The 19,974-nt window shown below is 43.5% G+C and overlaps 1 protein-coding gene across 6 annotated transcripts in view; it reads left to right on the forward strand.

Moving 5' to 3' along the window:
• Positions 1-19,848, forward strand: part of PLEKHA2 (pleckstrin homology domain containing A2) — a 94,094-nt gene extending 74,246 nt beyond the window's left edge. For all 6 annotated transcript variants that reach the window (XM_033231650.1, XM_033231637.1, XM_033231646.1 and 3 more), the window contains 3 exons: positions 3,248-3,311; positions 14,862-14,939; positions 15,692-19,848. In XM_033231650.1, coding sequence (XP_033087541.1) covers positions 3,248-3,311; positions 14,862-14,939; positions 15,692-16,054 — 505 coding nt within the window. In that variant the 3' untranslated portion in view covers positions 16,055-19,848. The remainder of the gene's footprint in view (positions 1-3,247; positions 3,312-14,861; positions 14,940-15,691) is intronic.
• Positions 19,849-19,974: the final 126 nt, after the last annotated feature.

Raw genomic sequence — 19,974 nt, forward strand, 5'->3', positions numbered from 1 at the left:
ATTCTCCCAAGTCTTGCAAATGGCAGTTGCAGAGTACAGAAGATTGGGGAGGTTCCCAGTGACTATTTATAATTCAGGAAAGTAGCTATATATGGAAATCCCAGAAGTATGGCTCCAGAAGTAGGCAGAGGAAAGACTGGGCGTGATGAGATCCTTGATTGTACCTGACCCTGGAGGGCCCTTGCAGATGTGAGACCACCTGGGCACACGGGGGAAGCTCAGAGAACCATAAGAAACTTAGGGTTAAATCCTAAGAGTGCCTTGAACTTTCCCTAACTCTCTAACTCTGCCAGAGTCACACTAAACTGAATTAAAGAAGTCAGGGACTAGCAGGGAAGGAGGTCCTTGGGGCTCCGCAGCTTCCATGCCTGTTAGACTGCTTGGCTTCCCTGGAACCCAGTCCAGGGGTTAGGACATCTTGATAATCAATGAATATTTGTTCAAGTGAATTAGAATTGAGTTGAAAGGCTCCATGTAGCCTGGTGCTGTTTTAAAAATATATATATGTATCTTTTTAGGCCGGGCCTGGTGGCTCACAGCCACCAGCCAAGCACTTTGGGAGGCCCAGGTGAGTGGATCATCTGAAGCCAGGAGATTGAGACAAGGGATCTCCAAAGTGCTGGAATAATCCAATACCAGTACTTTGGGAGGCCCAGGTGGGTGGATCATCTGAGGCCAGGAGATTGAGACAAGCCTGGCCAACATAGCAAAACCTCATCTCTACTAAAAATACAAAAAGCCAGCCAGATGTGGTGGTGGACACCTGTCATCCCGGCTACTCGGGAAGCTGAGGCAGGAGAATCGCTTGAACCTGAGAGGCAGAGGTTGCAGTGAGCCGAGATCGTACCATTGCACTCCAGCCCGGGCAACAAGAGTGAAACTCTATCTCAAAAAAAAAAAAAATATATATATACACACACACACACACACACACACACACACACACATATATACACATACACATACACACACATATTTTAAATTTTTAAAATTTCAGTAGTTTTTGGGGAACGGGTGGTGTTTGATTGCATGGAAAAGTTCTTCAGTGGTGATTTCTGAGATTGTGGTGCACTCGTCCGCAGCAGTGTCCCCGCTGCCCAATGCATAGTCTTTTATCCCTCGCCCCCTCCCGCCCTTCCCACCCTGAGAAGTAGATGTGAAAGGAGTGGGGATTTCCCACCTGCTTTTCTTTCACCTCCTCAGTAGTTGTTTATGTGACTTTACTGGCTATGCATGAGTAGAATTTGAAAGGTTAAGACATTTTAGCCAGAAAGAAGCATTTTTTATTCAGAAGCTCAGAAAGTAATCATAGTTGGTGAAATGTGCTTCACGTGACTATTCTGTGACACACATTATGCCAGATGCCTTCTGTACTTTATAACTAACTGGTCTTTGTAGTGACCAGCCTGATCAAGGGGGTCCTCTCATTTATCTCTGTTTTATACTTGGGGTCACAAAGGCTCCCCAAGGTTTTTACAACATTTTCAAATATCTCTTCCCTACATGTAGTCAGGATTCACTCAAGGTCTGTCTGGCCCCTCTCCTGTTTTTCTTGCTCATGGCTCTCTGGTCTCATGCACTCCTTTGCCCAGGTACCTGTGGCACTGGCCGAGCCCCTGCCATTTTCTTGCAGGGTTTCTTATTCATGAAGCCGACCCCACCTGTGATCTAGTCCTTTCCAACTCTTGGCATGTAACACACAATCTAACATCTGATGGTACAGTTTTGCTTCCTTATGTTCTTTTTTTTTTTTGAGATAGAGTCTTGCTCTGTCCCCCAGGCTGGAGTGCAGTAGTGCAGTCTCAGTTCACTGCAGCCTCTGCCTCCCAGGCTCTGGTGATCCTCCCCACCTCAGCCTCCTGAGTAGCTGGGACTATAGATGTGTGCCACCACACCCAACTCAGTTTTGTATTTTTTTTGTAGAGACAAGGTTCACCATGTTGCCCAGGCTGGCCTAGAACTCAAGTGATTTGCCCACCTTGGCCTCCCAAATGCTGGGATTACAGGCGTCAGCCACCACGCCTGGCCCTTATGTTCTTTCATTGGGTAGGAATTAGATCTTTTACTCCTTATGTACTCCCCACAGTGGCTAGGGACATACGCAGCAGGCATTTAACAATGGGAAATAACTTGGGCTGCTTTGAGGTTTGTTACTGAGCATCAGCTACTCCCTGCCCTCTTCCTTGCAGAAGTCAGGATTTCTTTTCCAAAACCCACACCCAGCAGTGTCCCCGAAGGAGTGCTCTGAAGTCATCTCCTCTCCCCTTGCTTTCCTCCTCCTTAGCTCTTTGTCTCCTGGGCCCCACACAGTGAGGCAAGGAGCAGGAGCTGAGTGAAGTTGATGGGGCTGCTGTGTGGATGGAGGAGACGGTTTAGGGAGTGGAGAGTTGTCTTCCTTAGGAGAGGCCAGTGGCAGTGGAGTAATTAAAAGCACAAGCTCACCGGGTTCGGTGGCTCATGCCTGTAATCCCAGGACTTTGGGAAGCTGAGGCAGGCAGATTGCTTGAACTCATGAGTTCAAGACCAGCCTGAGCAACATGGAAACACCATGTCTCTACGACAAACACAAAAATTAGCCAGGAGTGGTGGCATGTGCCTGTAGTCCCAGTGAGCCATGATTGCACCACTGTACTCCAGCCTGGGCAACAGAGCAAGACCCTGTCTCAAAAATATAGATAAATAAAGCAGAGACTCTGGAGTCAGACCTGGGTTCCAAATCTCTGGTAACTTGGAGGAGTCATTTAAGCTCTGACTCTGAGTGTGGGTCTGGGTTTCCTCATCTGTCAAATGGGGGAAGTCTTAAGTGCCCCCCAGGGCTGTTGTGAAGATTAGATGAAATAATCTGCAAAAAAGCACCCAGAACAGTGCTTCCCACAAAGCATCTCATATACCTTAGAGGGAAGGAGGGAGGCAGGAAAGAAGGAAACTGTAGGAGATGGTGGGAGGGGGGTTGGATATTAGGCAGGAGGTTTTGGAGGGAAAGGAGCTTGTTAGAACTGCTGGTGGGAGAGGGGCCTGGGGAGGGCCCATCTGGATGGCAAAGCCTCCTGAGACCCTCTGGGAAGTGAAGCTAGAGGTAACCCCTGGAGTGCTTTTCAAGGCAGGAGCTGAAGGAAGAATGGCTTGGAACCACCCCCCACCCATCTTCCTTTTTTATGGTAGAGGGCACTGGGGTCTTAACAGGACATATCGAGTCCTCTGTGTGTATGCCAGCAGGCCATAACATTCTTTCTCTTTCTCTGTCTAGTGATCTCCTAATGAGAGACAACCTGTTTGAAATAATAACAAGCTCCAGGACCTTCTACGTACAGGTAAAATGCTGCCTTCCAGAAGACTCCAGCGTTCCGTTTCTGTGAATGGTGCACTGATAGGCCCTGTCCTTTCCTTTGCTTTCTCTTTTCATTTGCTTGAAGTTTCTAGGCAATAAATTTAGCCCCTGAGAGTCAGTCTGAGTCCCATTTCATCCTAAACAGGATGTTTGCCAAAAGCTTCCCAACCATAAAATAATGAAAGCAGGTTGAGCCGCTCTACTGAGGAATGTGAGTGTGTACCAGTTGCTGTCAGCTGCTGGGCTCCAGCTAAGCAGAGAAAAGGAGAACTGGTCAGTGATTTCACTTCTCCTTTGGAGGGTATTTATAAGTCTCGTCTGTGTGTGGACATCACTGTGTGCGGAAGGACAAAAGCACAGAGGACCCTGTGCAGGCACCAGGTGCAGAGCCAGCTGCACAGAGGAAGCCATTGTTCAGGCTCTGATGGTTCACTTATCAGGAGCTTCTCCCCTCCACCCACAGCTCTGGAGTTCTCCCAACTCCTTCTAAAGTCATAGGAACTAGAAAGGCAGATTTCCAAGCAGGGACTAGACTTTCAGGGCCAAGTCCTAACCCAGCCTGCCTCGCAGTACACAGAGACTGCCTTGATTCACAGCCTCGTGGTGATGCTGGACTTTCAGTATTAAAACTGACATTTAAGGCTAGGCGTGGTGACTCAACACCTGGAATCCCAGCACTTTGGGAGCCCGAGGTGGGTGGATCACATGAGGTCAGGAGTTTGAGACCAGCCTGGTCAACATGGTGAAACCCTGTCTTTACTAAAAATACAAAAAAAAAAGCTGGATGTGGTGGCGTCTGTATTCCCATCTACTCAGGAGGCTGAGGCAGGAGAATTGCTTGAACCTGGGAGGCAGAGGTTGCAGTGAGCCGAGATCATACCACTGCACTCCAGCCTGGGTGACAGAGTGAGACTGTCTCAAAAAAACAAAACAAAACAAAAAACAGAAATAAAACACTGACAAGTAAGCAGGTTGGTTTTAGGTGGGGTTTCCCACTAAAGCTTTTCGAGTTTCCACCGCCCTTTCTTCTCTGCTGCGAGTGTCGTGCCCTGTTACGCAGCCTCCCTTCCCCAAGGGGCTGGTCCCCTTTCCCATTTCTTGGGCAGCAATTCCTGTCACAACTCCTTCCGCCCGAGCCCGGCAGGTGTTTGAATGACTTAGTCATCTTGGAGCTACATCCATTTGGACAAGCACATGCCATCCAGGAGGAGACAGTGGAGTGGGGGCCTGGGAGCGAACTGGAGCTGTGGAAAGGGCTGCCATGGGCATCAGAGCGACTAATTCACCACCACCACTGCCACTCAGGGACAAGGTTTAACCTGTAGGTGCACCACAAGTTTGTAGTTCTGACATTCAACAGATATTTGTAGAGCATCCTGAGAGGGCTGGGCATTTTTGTCTCAGGTGGGGGACACCAGGTTAAACAGAACAGATCCTGAACCCGAGAGAGAGAGAGAAAGAGAGAGAGAGGAGAGAGAGAGAGAGAGAGAGACAGAGAGCTCATCAAGTCCATAGGCAGTTAAACTGTGGCATCGTACGGGGGAGGGAGTGTTGGGGGAGATGGAGCACAAGGGAGTTTGCAGACAAGTGAAACAATTCTATATGACATTGTAATGGTGGGTGTGTGATGAAGAACTTTACAGCACAAAGAGTTGATCTAATGTATGCAAATTGAGAAAAAAATTTAGGAGGTCAAGTGACCCTAGCAGGAAATGCAGAATGTGACAGTAATGAAATGTATTACAGGTCCTCCCTGAAGCAGGCAGGGGAATACAAAATAAAAAAGGTATGATGAGTTCTTCTACCGTTAGACTGAAACATGAACCATAAGCAGGGCTCCTCACTCAGTCTTAGGCAGTCAGGGAAGGGTTCCTGAAGAAAGATACAGCTAAGCTCAGTCTGTTGGGGGGAAAAGTGGCCCAGGCAAAGGAAATAGGAGGATTTTTTTAAAGCCTGGTAATAAAAGGAGCATAGGGCAAAAAGGAGGCTGGACAGTTAGGCACGGAGGACCCTCATATGCCTTACTGAAGAGCTTGTATTTTATCCTTAGAATTAATGCCCTTAGAGGCCAGGTGCGGTGGCTCATGCCTGTAATCCCAGCACTTTGGGAGGCCCAGGCAGGTGGATCATGAGGTCAACAGATCGAGACCATCCTGGCCAACATGGTGAAACCCCTTCTCTATTAAAAATATAAAAATTAGCTGGGCGTGGTGGCGGGTGCCTATATTCCCAGCTACTTGGGAGGCTGAGGCAGGAGAATCGCTTGAACCCGGGAGGCGGAGGTTGCAGTGAGCCAAGATCACACCATTGCACTCCAGCCTGAGTGACACAGTGAGACGCCGTCTTAAAAAAAAAGAATTAATGCCCTTAGAGGTTAAACAGAGGGCGTGATCTGATCTGCCTTGCCATTAAAAAATATCGCCTGGGCAAGTTATTTAACTTCCAGAGCCTCTTTTCTTCATCTGTGAAACGAAGATGATGATCTTCAACCCCAGCCCTTTTAATGACATGCTGTCAAGGATTGCCTGGCCCTGTGCAGTGTGGGGGACAGAGGAAAAAAGGCTAAGATAGGATGAGAGAGAACAGTTTGAAGGCTGTTGTTAATAATTTAGTGAGGGATAAAGGAAGCCTGAATGAGGGTAGATGGAGAAAAGTGGAAAATTTGAGAGATGTTAAAAAGGTATATTTTCTAGGACTTGAGAGTCGGTTGGATGAAGGGAGAGAGGACAGGTGAGGAGAATGCCCGGATGTTTGGCCTGAGCCTCAGAGTGGCTCATGGCACCAGTCATTGTGACAGGAGCATGGGAGGAAACAAGGTTAGCATGGGTGGTTCAGAGTTTACAGTGCCTGCTGGACATCCAAGGAGACGTGTTATGAAGACCATTGTGGATACACACTGCTTGGCGTGTTGCTGACACTAAATAAATATTTGTTAAGTGAATAATTGTGCTGGTTGAGTTCAGGAGAGAGCTTTGGACTGAAGACAGTAATTTGGGAAACATGAAACACAACCAAAAAATGTTTCAAAGATAATCTACATGAGTGTACGCACAATTACCAGAAGATTCTAATCACCTCATCTTCCATTCCTTCCGCTTCCCACATTTCTGGGATAAGAGAACACTAGTGTCACACAGAATAAATAAACGAGAGGGAGAACAAATCTGTTCATAGCACCTAACTCAAAACCAATGGAAAGAGAAGAGATTAAAAATCATTTAAAATATTTATCAATTCATTAAAAATAGCAGCTATAAAACTGGGCACCATGGGATGCGCCTGTAGTCCCAGCTACACGGGAGGCTGAGGCAGGAGGATCATTTGAGCCCCGGAGTTTGAGGGTGCAGTGAGCTATGATCTTGCCGCTGCACTCTGGCCTGGGTGACAGATCAAGACCTTTCAAAGACCCTGTCTCAAAAAAAAAAAAAGGCAGTCGTAAACTCATTATAAGTTCACAAAACAGATTTTGTGAAAAAATGTATTTCTAAAAAATAGCAAGAATAGTATTGTTTTTACAGTTTTGCACATCTATCTTTAATGGCTGGCATAATAGAAGACAACAGGATTCTCCTATCTGCTTCTGCATTCTATCTGTGGCCATATGTTGTTTTGATTGCAGAATATGGAGAAAATCTGGCCTCACACAGATGTGTATTTGGAAAAAAAGGAATATTTTAATAGCCTTTTTAGATAATTGTGGATATTCTTTGATTCTATACCAAAACTTGACAAATGTTAATTTCTTAATGTTTAGGTGCAATGTAGAATCTGAAGCCATATCAAGAAATTCTTATACTCTTACATTAAAATCCATTGGTCAGTTTTGCGCTTTGAATAGATACTTTTATCCATGCATGGTTTTTAACAGCATGCATTGGTCATTTGGAAAATAATGGTTTCACTGAGGTGTGCAGATATTCAAAATGTTGACACATTTTATTATGTACTATCCAAAATCACATCATTAAGATATCACCACTAATACCATTAACAGTCTTTGAGTGTAGAAAACTATTAAGCTCATGGAGGTAGCTGGAAGTTTTTTGAAATTCTAGTTTTTGCTTTGAAAGCTCAAAACTTACTCATTTTGGGGATAAAAATCTACCAAATACCTAACTCTGAATAAGTTTAACTGACAATTTGTATGTCAGTCATTTGTTCTAAGTAAGAATTGTGTTTTAGGCCAGGCACGGTGGCTCACGCCTGTAATCCTGGGACTTCGGGAGGCCGAGGCGGGCAGATCACCCGAGGTTAGGAGTTTGAAATCAGCCTGGCCAACGTAGTGAAACCCTGTCTCTTCTAAAAATACAAAAATTAGCTGGGTGTGGTGGTGCACACCTGTAATCCCAGCTGCTCGGTAGGCTGAGGCAGGAGAATCGCTTGAACCCAGGAGGCGGAGGTTTCAGTGAGCCGAGATCACACCACTGCACTCCAGCCTGGGAAACAGAGTGAGACTCTGTCTCAAAAAATAAAATAAATAAATAAATAAATAAATAAAAATTGTGTTTTACACAACTGGTGAAATAACATGACTGCTGGTAGAGTTTGGTCCTAAGGTGCTGGCAGTTTTACCCACCATGCCAAAGTGTCCTTCTGACCTGCTCCCCAAGGTTATGCTCAGTAAATCTGCCAGATACAACCGTTCATCTTGAGTATCTAAGAGAGCTAGACCAAAGAGCAGGCAGATCGTGGTGGAGAAGACTCCCTAGACAGAAGAGAAAGACTTGGGTTAGATTCTAACCACTTAGGTATTGGTCGTTTAACTGTTTAACTCAGATGTCACATTTATGTATAATTTGTACCCTGTGATTTCTCACACTGTAGTAGTCTTTTCTGTTAACAAAAAGCTACCATTTTTTGGATACCTAGATGTCCCAGGCATAGTGCTAAGCAACTTACAGGTAGTATAAGTTAAAGTTTATCACTTTGTAGTATAAGCACTGTAGTAGTATAAGTACTATAAGTAGTCTAATTTTATCACTTAAATCTCAGCCGTCTCTGAAATTATCTCCAGTTTACATACAGGAAAATGAAGACTTTGAAGGTAAATTATTTGTGCAAGATCATAATAAATCCAATGAATTATGGAACCAACTAGGAAGCACCAGGTGCTGGAGCAAGACTTACCAACTTGGGTTGTTGACGAGCAGCCTGGTCCAGGCCTGGAGGAGTGGCTCACACCTCTAATCCCAGCACTTTGAGAGGCTAAAATGGAAGGATTGTTAGAGCCCAGGAGTTCGACACCAGCCTGGGCAACCCAATGAGATCCCTGTCTCTAAAAACAAACAAAAGTAAACCAAAAGCAAAGACAAAACTAAGAGCAGCCTGGTTCAGAACCCATGATATAGAGGGTGTGATCACAGACAACCAGGAAAGTCTGACTCTATTGGGAAAGACCAACTTGGGGTAACTGGGTGTCTTGGCAAATGGCTCATGGTGACCAAAAATCCAAGATCTGGAAATAACCAGGTATCTAAGCAGGTAGAAAGGCCAGTGATTTCAGCAAGCTTGTCAGCAGGTAAGCAGTTCTCAGTTCTGGGCAAAAGTTCAGAATCACATTTCAATTCTTGAGATACTAGGCAAGCAGAGGTCACCATTTCCCCATTTCCCATTCATAGAAGGTCAAGGGAATTAGGCAGTTTATCAAGAGGGAAATTAATTATTCAAAATGAGAAATGTGGTGCAAACTGGCCTTAGCTTGGCATAAGCCCCGTTGTTGGAACTAGGGTGCTATGTCAGGACAAGGGTAGCAATAAGTGGACTCAAGTGAGTTGCAGAGTGTTGCATTAGAACTCTTTGGATGCTACTGTTTAATTTAGACTACAGGGTGAATGATGTCACCTAGAACTATGTGTGTGCAGTCTACACAACCATATGCGGCAGGGCTGTGTCAGAGATAGGATTAATTCTTGGGAAAGGAGGGCTGCAGAGGTAGAGAATAGAATGAAGGAGGAGTTGCCTAAAAATTTTGGATAGCAGCAATGGCAGTAACCAGAGGTAGATATGGAAGCCTTTATGGCCTGTATAATTCATTGCTTCAAACCATTGTATCTATTATAGTGCTGGGTTTATGTTAGATAGTCAATAGAAGCTCACTGAACTGCGATAAAACTGCAGGCTGCAACCACTCATTTTAATACCCTCTGTCCCACTCATCTCAAAAATTGCCCTCAAGGACTGAAACTCTGCTTTTTCTTTTGAACCAAGCTCCAGAAACAGGTACACACACATAAGCACACCAGGAAGAGATGAAGCTATGACCCTGGCACTTCCTTTTTTGTTTTACCGAGTTTAAAGCATGTTTTTAGTCTCATGGTAATTCATCATGGGTGGGTAGACTTCAGCCATGGTTTTTTTTTTTTTTTTTTTTAAACCTCTGGTTCATGAAGCTACTTTGTGATGTGGTTTTAAGATTTTGATGAAAGCTAAGCACAGGCTTTCCATAAAAATAGATACGTATATAACCATAATTTTTGCATACAATTTTGAAGTTTCATTGAGTTTTTGTTTCTTATGAATCCCAGTTCTTGAAACTACTAGGAGAGATTTATAGGCCAGGCCTGGTGGCTCATGCCTGTAATCCCAGCACTTTGGGAGGCTGAGGCAGGAGGATGGCTTGAGGCCAGGATACGCTGCTCCAAAAAAAATTAAAAAAAAAAAAAAAAAGGTTGTAATTATCTCAATAAAATAATATTGTGTCTTCTCATATGGAATTAATTGCAATATCTGATTTTCTTTTTGAACAGTATTTTAAAATAACATTTATTAGGGGGTAGCGTTTATCTTCGTGGCTGAGTTACTATCTAGGTTATCTGACCAAAAAATGTTCTTAAGAAGGAATTAGAGAATTAGGGAAGAAATATAACTAGTAAACCGTTTCCATCTTCACTAATTACTAAATGTTTTGAGAAAGAGATTTAATTATTTTACCTATCATATTAGCAAAGATTTAAAAAATTATAATATTTAATTCTAGCAAGGGTGCATGTAACAAAAATGTTGGCAAATGAAATATATATTATTGGCCAGAAATCCCTCTGGCCAGATGTAACAAGAGATTTAAAAGGGTGTGAATTCTTTAATTTAGTAATTGCCTTGGGAGCTGAGGATTCCTAAATATTCCTAAATATGGAAAAAGCTTTATCCCCAAAGATGTGAGTAGCAGCATTATTTATATAAGAGGAGAATAGGGAATATTCAAAATATGTTTTAGAGCAGGGATCCCCAAACCCTGGGCTGTGGACTGGTACTGGTCCATGGCCTGTTAGGAACCCGAGCGCACAGCAGGAGGTGAGCAGTAGGAGAGCAAACATTATTGCCTGAGTTCCGCCTCCTGTCGGATCAGCAGTGGCATTAAATTCTCACAGGACTGTGAACCCTCTTGTGAATTGTGCATGTGAGGGATCTAGGTTGTGCACTTCCTATGAGAATATAATGCCTGATGATCTGAGGTGGAACAGTTTCATCCCGAAACCACCCGTCATCCCCCTCCCCATTCATGGAAAAATTGTCTTTCACAAAACCGATTCCTATGCTGAAAAGGTTGAGGACCACTGTTTTAGAGGACTAGGTGAGTGAACCATAGTATATCCACTTGGATCCCCTGAAAATGTTTATGAAGACGTCTGATAACATGGAAGAATCCTTCTATTATTAACTGAAAAAAAAAATCGAGATATAATGTGTCTTTGTATTTTGGAAAACAAAGAAAAATGAATAGCAAAAAGACTGGATTTGCTTTCAGTTGTTATTTTAGAATTTTGTGAGGTTTTAAAGCGATTTTAATTTTTTTTTATTTCCTTTTTTTTTTGGAAAGTTTAGGGAGAAGAGGTCTTGCTCTGTTGCCCATGCTGGTCTCGAACTCCTGGACTTAAGCCATCTTTCCACATTCTAAACGTTAGCCTTCTAAAGTTGTGGTATTACAGGCTTGAACCACAGCATCCAGCCGATTTCAGTTTTTTATTTTTGTACATTTATTTTCTATGTCGTCTTTAATGAGCCCTTATTACTTGCAAAAAGGAAAACGGGGAAAAAATAACAAATTGTGTTAGGTAGTCATCCAAGAATAATAGTTGGTATTTTGATTCTTGCACTTGATTGCCCATCTAAATCAAGATATTCCTAGTTTTCTGTGATTCTGTGATTTCTTGCTAAGTAGAGGCTGCGTGAAGACACCCGGGCTTGCTGTGCGACAGTTCCTGGAGGAGTTTGTGGGGAGGCAGTACTTCAAAGTGCAGTCAGGCAGGTGGCCTGTGGCCTGTGGGTGCAGCATTTGACATGGTGGGGAGCATTTCACTAGACTGCTGGAAGGATCATGGAGATAGCTTAACACTCCTGGATTACCAGATTGTCATCCTGAGGATGTTCCTGTCTGTTTAATGAAAATGTCAGATCTCGTATGTGACACAGGAGACTGTTTCTCCCTCAGCTCATATGCCTCCTACCAAATCATCTTTTGTTTCCCTAGGAGGACAATCTCTAATAAATGCTTTTCTCCTAATGGACGATCACGTCCATCTCATTCAAATTCAAAATAACCTTGTTTCACCTCCAAATACATGATCTTATTTGATCTTGATGATTTGATCTTTGAGGTAGGAATTATCTGCAGTTTGAGGATGAGGAAACCGAGAAAAGATCTTATGGAGAGGGCAATGCGCTTATCTGTAAATGGTGGTTTTTAAGGCTTCATTTGTTTCTCTCATATCATATAATAGCAATGAAATCAACAATAATATCTGCTACTTATAGAGCCCATTCTATGCATCCGGCCCTATTTCAACAGCTTTTCCTAATTGAGGTCATTTAATTCCCTCAACAATTAAGCTTGTGGAACAGGCCAGCCCTGGTATTTGTAAAGAACCTTCTGGAAGGATCTTGGAGTCCTTATCCTGGTGATCTTTTTGGACCAAGGATGGGTTTGTCTTTTTCTTGGGAAACCATCAGATTGTCAAGTAACTGGAAAAAGTCAAGCAGGGAGAGAGTGCTAGTAAGTTTGCAGGTAGAGCACATGTTAGAGAGGTGTTTGCTTTGGGCACTTGTCACTATACCCTTTTTGCCCTCGTGCGCCAGGACATGAACAGTTTCCCTTGTAGGTGTCTCCCGCACACATCTAACCAAGGAGGGTTTGTTTTGGGATGATAGGATGGGGTAGAGATGCCGGTTTGAGAATTTTTGTTTTACTGGTCATGTCTTTTCCTGATAGAATGCAAAGAGAAGGAGTCACTTTGGGGATGGAGAGGATGAAGGGGGATGTGGAGACCTTTGGGGGCTATTGTGTAGTGGTGGCACATACATCTGCACGTGCACACTAATGAACACGTGTGTGTTTTGGTGGGACTGTTAGGGGATGATGCTGGAGTCAGAGGAAGGCTGACAGGCATATTTCTGGAGATTCCACCTGGTCCCATGTCTGTGTCTGGCACCTGATGCAGCACGTAACACAGGGTGGGGTCCTCAGCCAGCGTTTGCTCTGTTCACTTGAACTCAACCCCTATAAAGCTGGAGGGCACGGACAGGCTCCACCTGCAGTAGCAAGGCCGCTGGAGTTTCCTCCCTTTTTTCATAGAACCGCTGCTGCCCCCTTCTGGGGTTTATAGGTTGTTCTGGGAGGAAATACTTAAAGTTTAACGGCTTCATCCTTTGCATACTGTGAAGCTTGGTGCTCCAAGTCCCACGATTCTTTAAAATTTTTTTAAAGTTTTATTCACAATAGCAAAGTCACAACTCTTTTTTTTTTTTTTGTATAAATTTAAGGGGTACAAGTGCGGTTTTGTTCATTGAATATATTGCCTATTGGTGAAGTCTGGGCTTTTGCTGTAACCATCACCTGAGTATTGTGCATTGTACCCATCAAGTAATTTCTCATCCCTCACCCACCTCCCACCTTCCCACCCTTCCATGTCTCCAGTGACAATTACTTCACACTCTATGTCCATGTGTTCACATTATTTAGCTCCCAGTTATAAGTGAGAATATGTGGTATTTGACTTTCTGTGTCTGAGTAGTTTCACTTAAGATAATAGTTTCATCCATATTTCTACAAAAGACATGATTTCATTCATTTTTATAGATGAGTAGTATTCCATTATACATATGTACACCACATTTTCTTTATCCAGTCCTCTGTTGATGGACACTTAGTTGGGTCCATGACCTTGCTATCGTGAATAGTGCTGCAATAAACATACGGGTGCAGGTATCTTTCTGATATAATGATTTTCTTAAAAAAAATTTAAAGTTTTATTTTAGGTTTGGGGGCACATGTGAAGAATAATGATTTCTTTTCCTTTGGAGAGACACCCACTAGTGGGATTGCTGAGCTGAATGGTAGTTCTATTTTTAGTTCTTTGAGAAATCTCTCTACTCCTTTCCATAAAGGTTGTACTAATTTACATGCCTATCAGCAGTGTATAAGTGGTCCTTTTCCCCACATCCTTGCCAGAATCTATTTTTTGTCTTAATAATAGCTATTCTGACTGGTATGAGATGATATCTCATCATGATTTTAATTTACATTTCTCCTATGATTAGGGATATTGAACATTTTTTCAGATGCTTTTTGGCCACTTGTATGTCTTGTGAAAACTATTCATGTCCTTTGCTCACTTTTTTTTTTTTTTTTGAGACGGAGTCTTGCTCTGTCGCCCAGACTGGAGTGCAGTGGTGTGATCTCGGCTCATTGCAACCTCCGCTTCCCGCATTCAAGCAATTCTCCTGCCTCAGCCTCCTGAATAGCTGGGACTATAGGCGCACGCCACCCCTCCTGGCTAATTTTTTGTCATTTATTAGAGACGGAGTTTCACCATGTTGCCCAGGCTGATTGCAAACTCCTGAGCTCAGGCAGTCTGCCCTCCTCGGCCTCCCAAGTGCTGGGATTACAGGCATGAGCCATCGCGCTTGGCCTACACTTCTTAATGGGATGATTTATGGTTTTGTTGTTGTTGAGTTGTTTGAGTTCCTTATAAATTTCAAAACAGACCCAGTAGCTTGTATTCTGAGAAAAGCCCCATTTCTGAAGGCAATACATACCTTGGAGGATTTACAGTAGGATTTGGCTTTAATAGGGCTGGAATTGAAAGTGGGATTATTCTGTTCCGATAGTTAGAGTAGAAAGGCAACTATGTTGAGAGTGAGGAGAACTCGACTCTATCAGCCATAAATCTTGGGCTTTGGCTTTCTGAGCCTCATTTTCCTTTTTTGTAAAACTAGGAGGCTAGACTGGATCATTTGTTTTCTGGAGGGAGTGACGGACTTTAGCAGGGGAATGGGGTCTTAAACTTTCCCCTTCCCCACAGCCTGTGCCCCATTTCAGAGCAGCTCCACTTTGAGCGGTTTTATTTATTGGGTATCAAATAAGATATTACAGGGAAAACATGTCCTTAAAAGTCTGAAAGCTACTGGACTAGATGATTTCTGAGATGCTTTCCACCCCTAATGGTGTAATGTTATAAACTTAATATTGAGTCAGAGACTTGGAAGCTGAAATCATAGTGCCTAAAATTTCTTGGTAAGAGCCATGGATGTTTTGCAGGCGGACAGTCCAGAAGACATGCACAGCTGGATTAAGGAGATTGGGGCAGCTGTCCAGGCCCTCAAGTGCCACCCCAGAGTAAGTCACTTCCTTTCTGTTGCACAGTGTCAACTCAGAGATGAATTCCCCTCGGGCAGGCATGTTTTATTTGGTGATGTAGGCAAGCATCCCTGTCCCAAGATGCAGCTGAAGCCTCAGGCTGTCTTGCTTGTTTTTCTCATTCTACTAATTTGGGTACACATTTTTATTTTTCTCTTTTTGGTTGTGGGAGGAGATGAGGTAGGGTTGGATAGAGAAATGGAATTTCTTTTTTTTTTCTTTTTTTGAGACGGAGTCTTACTCTGTCGCCCAGACTGGAGTGCAGTGGCACGATCTCAGCTTACTGCAACCTCTGCCTCCCGGGTTCAAGCAATTCTCCTGCCTCAGCCTCCCAAGTAGCTGGGATTACAGGCGCCCGCCACCATGCCTGGCTCATTTTTTTTGTATTTTTAGTAGAAATGGGGTTTCACCATGTTGGCCAGGCTGGTTTCAAACTCCTGACCTCAGGTGATCCACCCGCCTCAGGCTCCCAAAGTGCTGGGATTTCAGACATGAGCCACCACGCCCGGCCGATAAATAGAATTTCTGATATGTCCTGCAAGTCTCACTGCCAGGCTGACCTTGCCGTATCTGGAGTGAATCCCGTTGACCGTTTTTCATTTTTGTAGGCAAGCGTCCCCGGACCTATGAGGTGGTGATCCTGGTTGGGTACTCTTCCTGGGACTCTGTGATAAACATTGTCTGAAAAGCCCTAACTTTGTTGTGTCTTTTTCTTCCTTTTATTTTTATAGGAAACGTCCTTTTCTAGATCCATTTCTTTGACCCGACCTGGAGTTTCCAGCCTTTCAAGTGGGCCCAACTCTATCCTGTGCAGGGGGCGGCCACCTTTGGAGGAAAAGAAAGCCCTCTGCAAAGCCCCCTCTGTGGCCTCCTCCTGGCAGCCCTGGACACCTGTCCCCCAGACTGGGGAGAAGCTGCTTACAGCTGGAGAGACTTCAGAGGACTCTTTGTTCACGCCTCGTCCTGGGGAGGGCAGCACTGCTGGGGTGCTGCCCAGCTCCAGGATAAGGCACAGATCGGAGCCCCAGCACCCTAAGGAGAAGCCATTTATGTTCAACCTTGATGATGAAAACATACGGACCTCTGATGTGTGATGGAGCACAGTGCCGTGGGAGGGAGGGAGGGAGGACTTGAGAGAAGGAGGCTGTGACTCAATTTCTCTACCTTATTGGAGGGTAGTCAAAGGCCTTTATGTCACTCATATTCCTATGGATGTTCTTTGGGAGGGAGGGGCCCATCCAGCTGGCTGTGTGTGTGTGTGTGTGTGTGCGTGATATCAGTGCAGTGTATTTAATTTGGGGAAGTCACTAGGTTAGACCTGTAGGCATACTCCGTGGAGAGGAAGCTACCTATTCTGTTCTAACTATTCCGAGGTCTTCCTGGAGAGGGATTATTTTAGCAGTTCCTCTCCAGAGGGGGCTGGAAGTCCAGTTTCACCACTGACCAAGTTTTAGTTCCTTGTCCTTGTTTTAGTTTTTTCATTTTGTTTTCAGTCCAGGTGCCTTGCAGATCTTTTGGAATGGGCCAGCATTAGTCTAATCTTAAGCACTGTGTGTTTTGTACCCTTGCAAACTTGCTTTCTCTTTCTTCTTGCTGTTGCCCTTTGAATGAAGCCTTGTGTGCTTGCATGATCAGACCCTGTAATAGGATGAGTTTCCATGTACTTAACATGACGAGATACAAAAAGAATCTAGAGAGAGAGAGAGAGAGATTTTTAATGAAAGAAGCTTGGCATAGAAACATTGATTTAGAGGTTATGAGTTGCTGGCCAGAGATTCCTCAGATAAAAGAGCCTAGAAAATTGATTGTTGGGTGGGCGTGGTGGGTCACGCCTGTAATCCCAGCACTTTTGGGAGGCTGAGGTGGGTGGATCACCTGAGGTCAGGAGTTCGAGATCAGCCTGCTCAACATGCTGAAACCTCGCCTCTACTAAAAAATATGCAAAATTAGCCGGGCATGGTGGTGCAGGCCTGTAATCCCACCTATTCAGGAGGCTGAGGCAGGAGATTCACTTGAACCTGGGAGGTGGAGGTTGCAGTAAGCCAATATCACGCCATTGCACTCCAGCCTCAGCAACAAGAGTGAAACTCCATCTCAAAAAATAAAAGAAAATTGAGTGTCCCACCCAAATTTTAGGGCGTACCTCCTTCCATTTGACAAAAAGATACTATTTCCAGTGTCCCTGGGAGAATTCTTCCATCCAATTTATATGGTGAATTGCTGCCAGCATTCAAAGGAAGAGAGAACTTAGCTTATTTCTGTCGGTAACTTTTATCAGCTAGATCAGTCAATTGTATTTTTAAGTTAAAAATTAGTGACTAGAGGAAGAGACTAAGAGAACTATTTTTACCTGAGTAAATGCTCTCCTCTTCGTGTGTCCAAATCTAATGCAGAGGTGAAAACACTTGATGAGAAAATCCTTAGTGGCTTGAGGGGAATCGTGTTTCTTTCAGGACATGTTGTTTCCCTGAAGTCTGTGTCACACCGAGAACTTTTTCTGACTGCACTGCTTTGGAGCTATTCATTTAAATTGAGTTTGGCCTAGTTGTCCTGGTATAAAACAGGACATCCACACTGTTCCCTCTTTCTCTCCCTTCCGTCCCTTCCTCTGCCTTTCCTGTACACGCTGGTGTGCTTTTGCCCTCAGAAATTCTTGGTTTGGGAGTTATTTATGAGTGATTATGACATACTTGGAGCAGCATGATTTCAAGAAGCCATTCCAAATTCTTATAGCTCCTTAGCTCTGGTTTTACTCTCATATGTTCCCGAAGAAAATTCTTCGGCTATTCAAAGAAAGCACAAAATATGTGATGTGGATCTAATGAAAATGGAAACTTGTGAGATCTCTTTAAATATTCCCTGACTCACGGAAAAGATGTCCTCTTTTGGTGTTTACATTGTGAAAATCTACCCGTTTATCTCTGTCTCTCTTTTCTTTTAAATAAATTATCTGATAGATTACTATTGCTAAATTTATTGGCCATTATAATAAGCTGATTTCTTACTCAGCAAGATCTCTTTTGAGAATGTATTACATTAAACATATTTAGAATCCATATGGTATTATCCTGACAAAGGGAAACGAGGACACTAAGATTGTCAAATGGAAATCTTCTTGTCAATTGGCAAACACTTGGGAATTCCACGTTAGGGCATTGCTTGTTTTTAATTTTTAAAAGACAGGGTCTCACTCTCTTACCCAGGCTAGAGTGCAGTGGTGTGATCATAGTTCATCATAACTTTGAACCCCTGGGCTTAAGCAATCCTCCCATGTTAGCTTTCCAAGTAGCTAGGACTACAGGGTTGTGCTACCACGCCTGGCTAAGTTTTAATTTTTTTGTATGTACAGGGCCTGGCTATGTTGCCCAGGCTGGTCTCAAACTCCTGGGCTCAAGTGATCCTCCTGCCTCAGCCTCCTAAAGTGCTGGGATTACAGGTGTAAGCCACTGCACCCGGCCAGAACATTGTTAATGTAGTTCAATATGAGATAAATTATTATCTTCAGTGAAACAAGCTCTGAAACCTTTCTCATTCCTAAATTGTATTTCGAACTTCCTATTTTGTTGATATTTCTTAACTTCTGGCCAATTTTAAACCATAATATTTTAATGTGAACCAAAGATGGTACGTATTTGACCAAAGCAGTTAGTTTTAAATGTATAAAATTGAACCAAATGGAAAAAATAGGGTGGGGATGCAGTATAGATTGGTGACTAAGTGTATAGGCTCTGGAGTAAATCTGAGGTTTTTTTTTAAAGGAACTAAAAAATGTACTGCATTTTCTTTGTGGAATAAAAGTCTTGCCTGAGTTGTGATCTTTTCATAAGGCTTTTGAAGTGGTCTTGACCTACTGTGTGTAACAGTATTTCAGGTGGTCTTCCCTATGGCTGAGTAATGCCATCCATTATTCTTTAACTTTTATTTTTAGAAACAGTGTTTCACTCTGTCATCCAGGCTGGAGTGCAGTGGCCTGATCATGGCTCACTGCAGCCTGGACCTCCTGGGCTCAAGTGATCCTCCTGCCTCACAGCCTCCCAAAGAACTCAGATTATAGGTGTGAGCCACCACACCTGGCCACCATCCATTACTTTTGAAAGCTTCAAAAGACTTGCTTACTCAATGTCAGCTGATGGTTGATAAAAATAATTTGGCCTTTAGTGTTAAGTGAGACATCATAAAGGTATTGAGCCATGTATTATGGAGATTGATGTCAGGTCAGAATATTGGAGTTATACATCTATTTCTGAGTTGAATACTCAGCTCCCACGAGAAAGAAAGTAGTTTTAAGGTCCAGCTTCTTAGTCTACTTGAAGCAAAAGTTTTTTTTCTTTTCTATTTCTGAATATAAATATACTCTTATATGGGCTAAAAGGACCCCATGAATAAATAGCAGGTTCAGTAGTTGAGGGGTAGAATTTAGTAGGTTTGTTTTCAGTGTAAATCAGATAACATATGTGGAGGTCACAGCATTTTGGAAATTGAGTGTCCCCAAGTGAGCTTCGTTTATAAACTTTAGACATGTCGGAAGTGGACAGGTTTGTTAAATCTTGTCTGCCAGCATCCTTTTCTTCCTTAGTTCCTTTTCCCTCTCTGTGTTATTGCCTGCGGCAGCCAGTCCTTCATACTAGATAGAGTTCAGATAAAGCAATGTTTGGCAAAAACATACTGTTTGACCTCCTCCCCCTCTGCTTATGAAGGGGTAGCATGATTCTGTGTTTTAAAGCAGTGATGTTTCAGCTGTGAAATGCACTCGCAGTAAGCACTAGGCTGAGTGCATGGAAACTGTTACGCTTCTCATTTTATGTGATCTCCTAATTGGTATGTAGCAAAACTTTTCTAAAACTGTTTTGTGGCTTGTTTTGTAATAAAACCATGTGAAATACTGAAATATGGCCATGTGCTTTTCTTTTTTTTTTTTTTTTTTTGAGACGGAGGCTCGCTCTGTCGCCCAGGCTGGAGTGCAGTGGCCGGATCTCAGCTCACTGCAAGCTCCGCCTCCGGGTTCACGCCATTC

This window comes from Trachypithecus francoisi, unplaced genomic scaffold (assembly GCF_009764315.1).
Source record: "Trachypithecus francoisi isolate TF-2019V2 unplaced genomic scaffold, Tfra_2.0 Contig01440, whole genome shotgun sequence".
NCBI lineage: Eukaryota > Metazoa > Chordata > Mammalia > Primates > Cercopithecidae > Trachypithecus > Trachypithecus francoisi.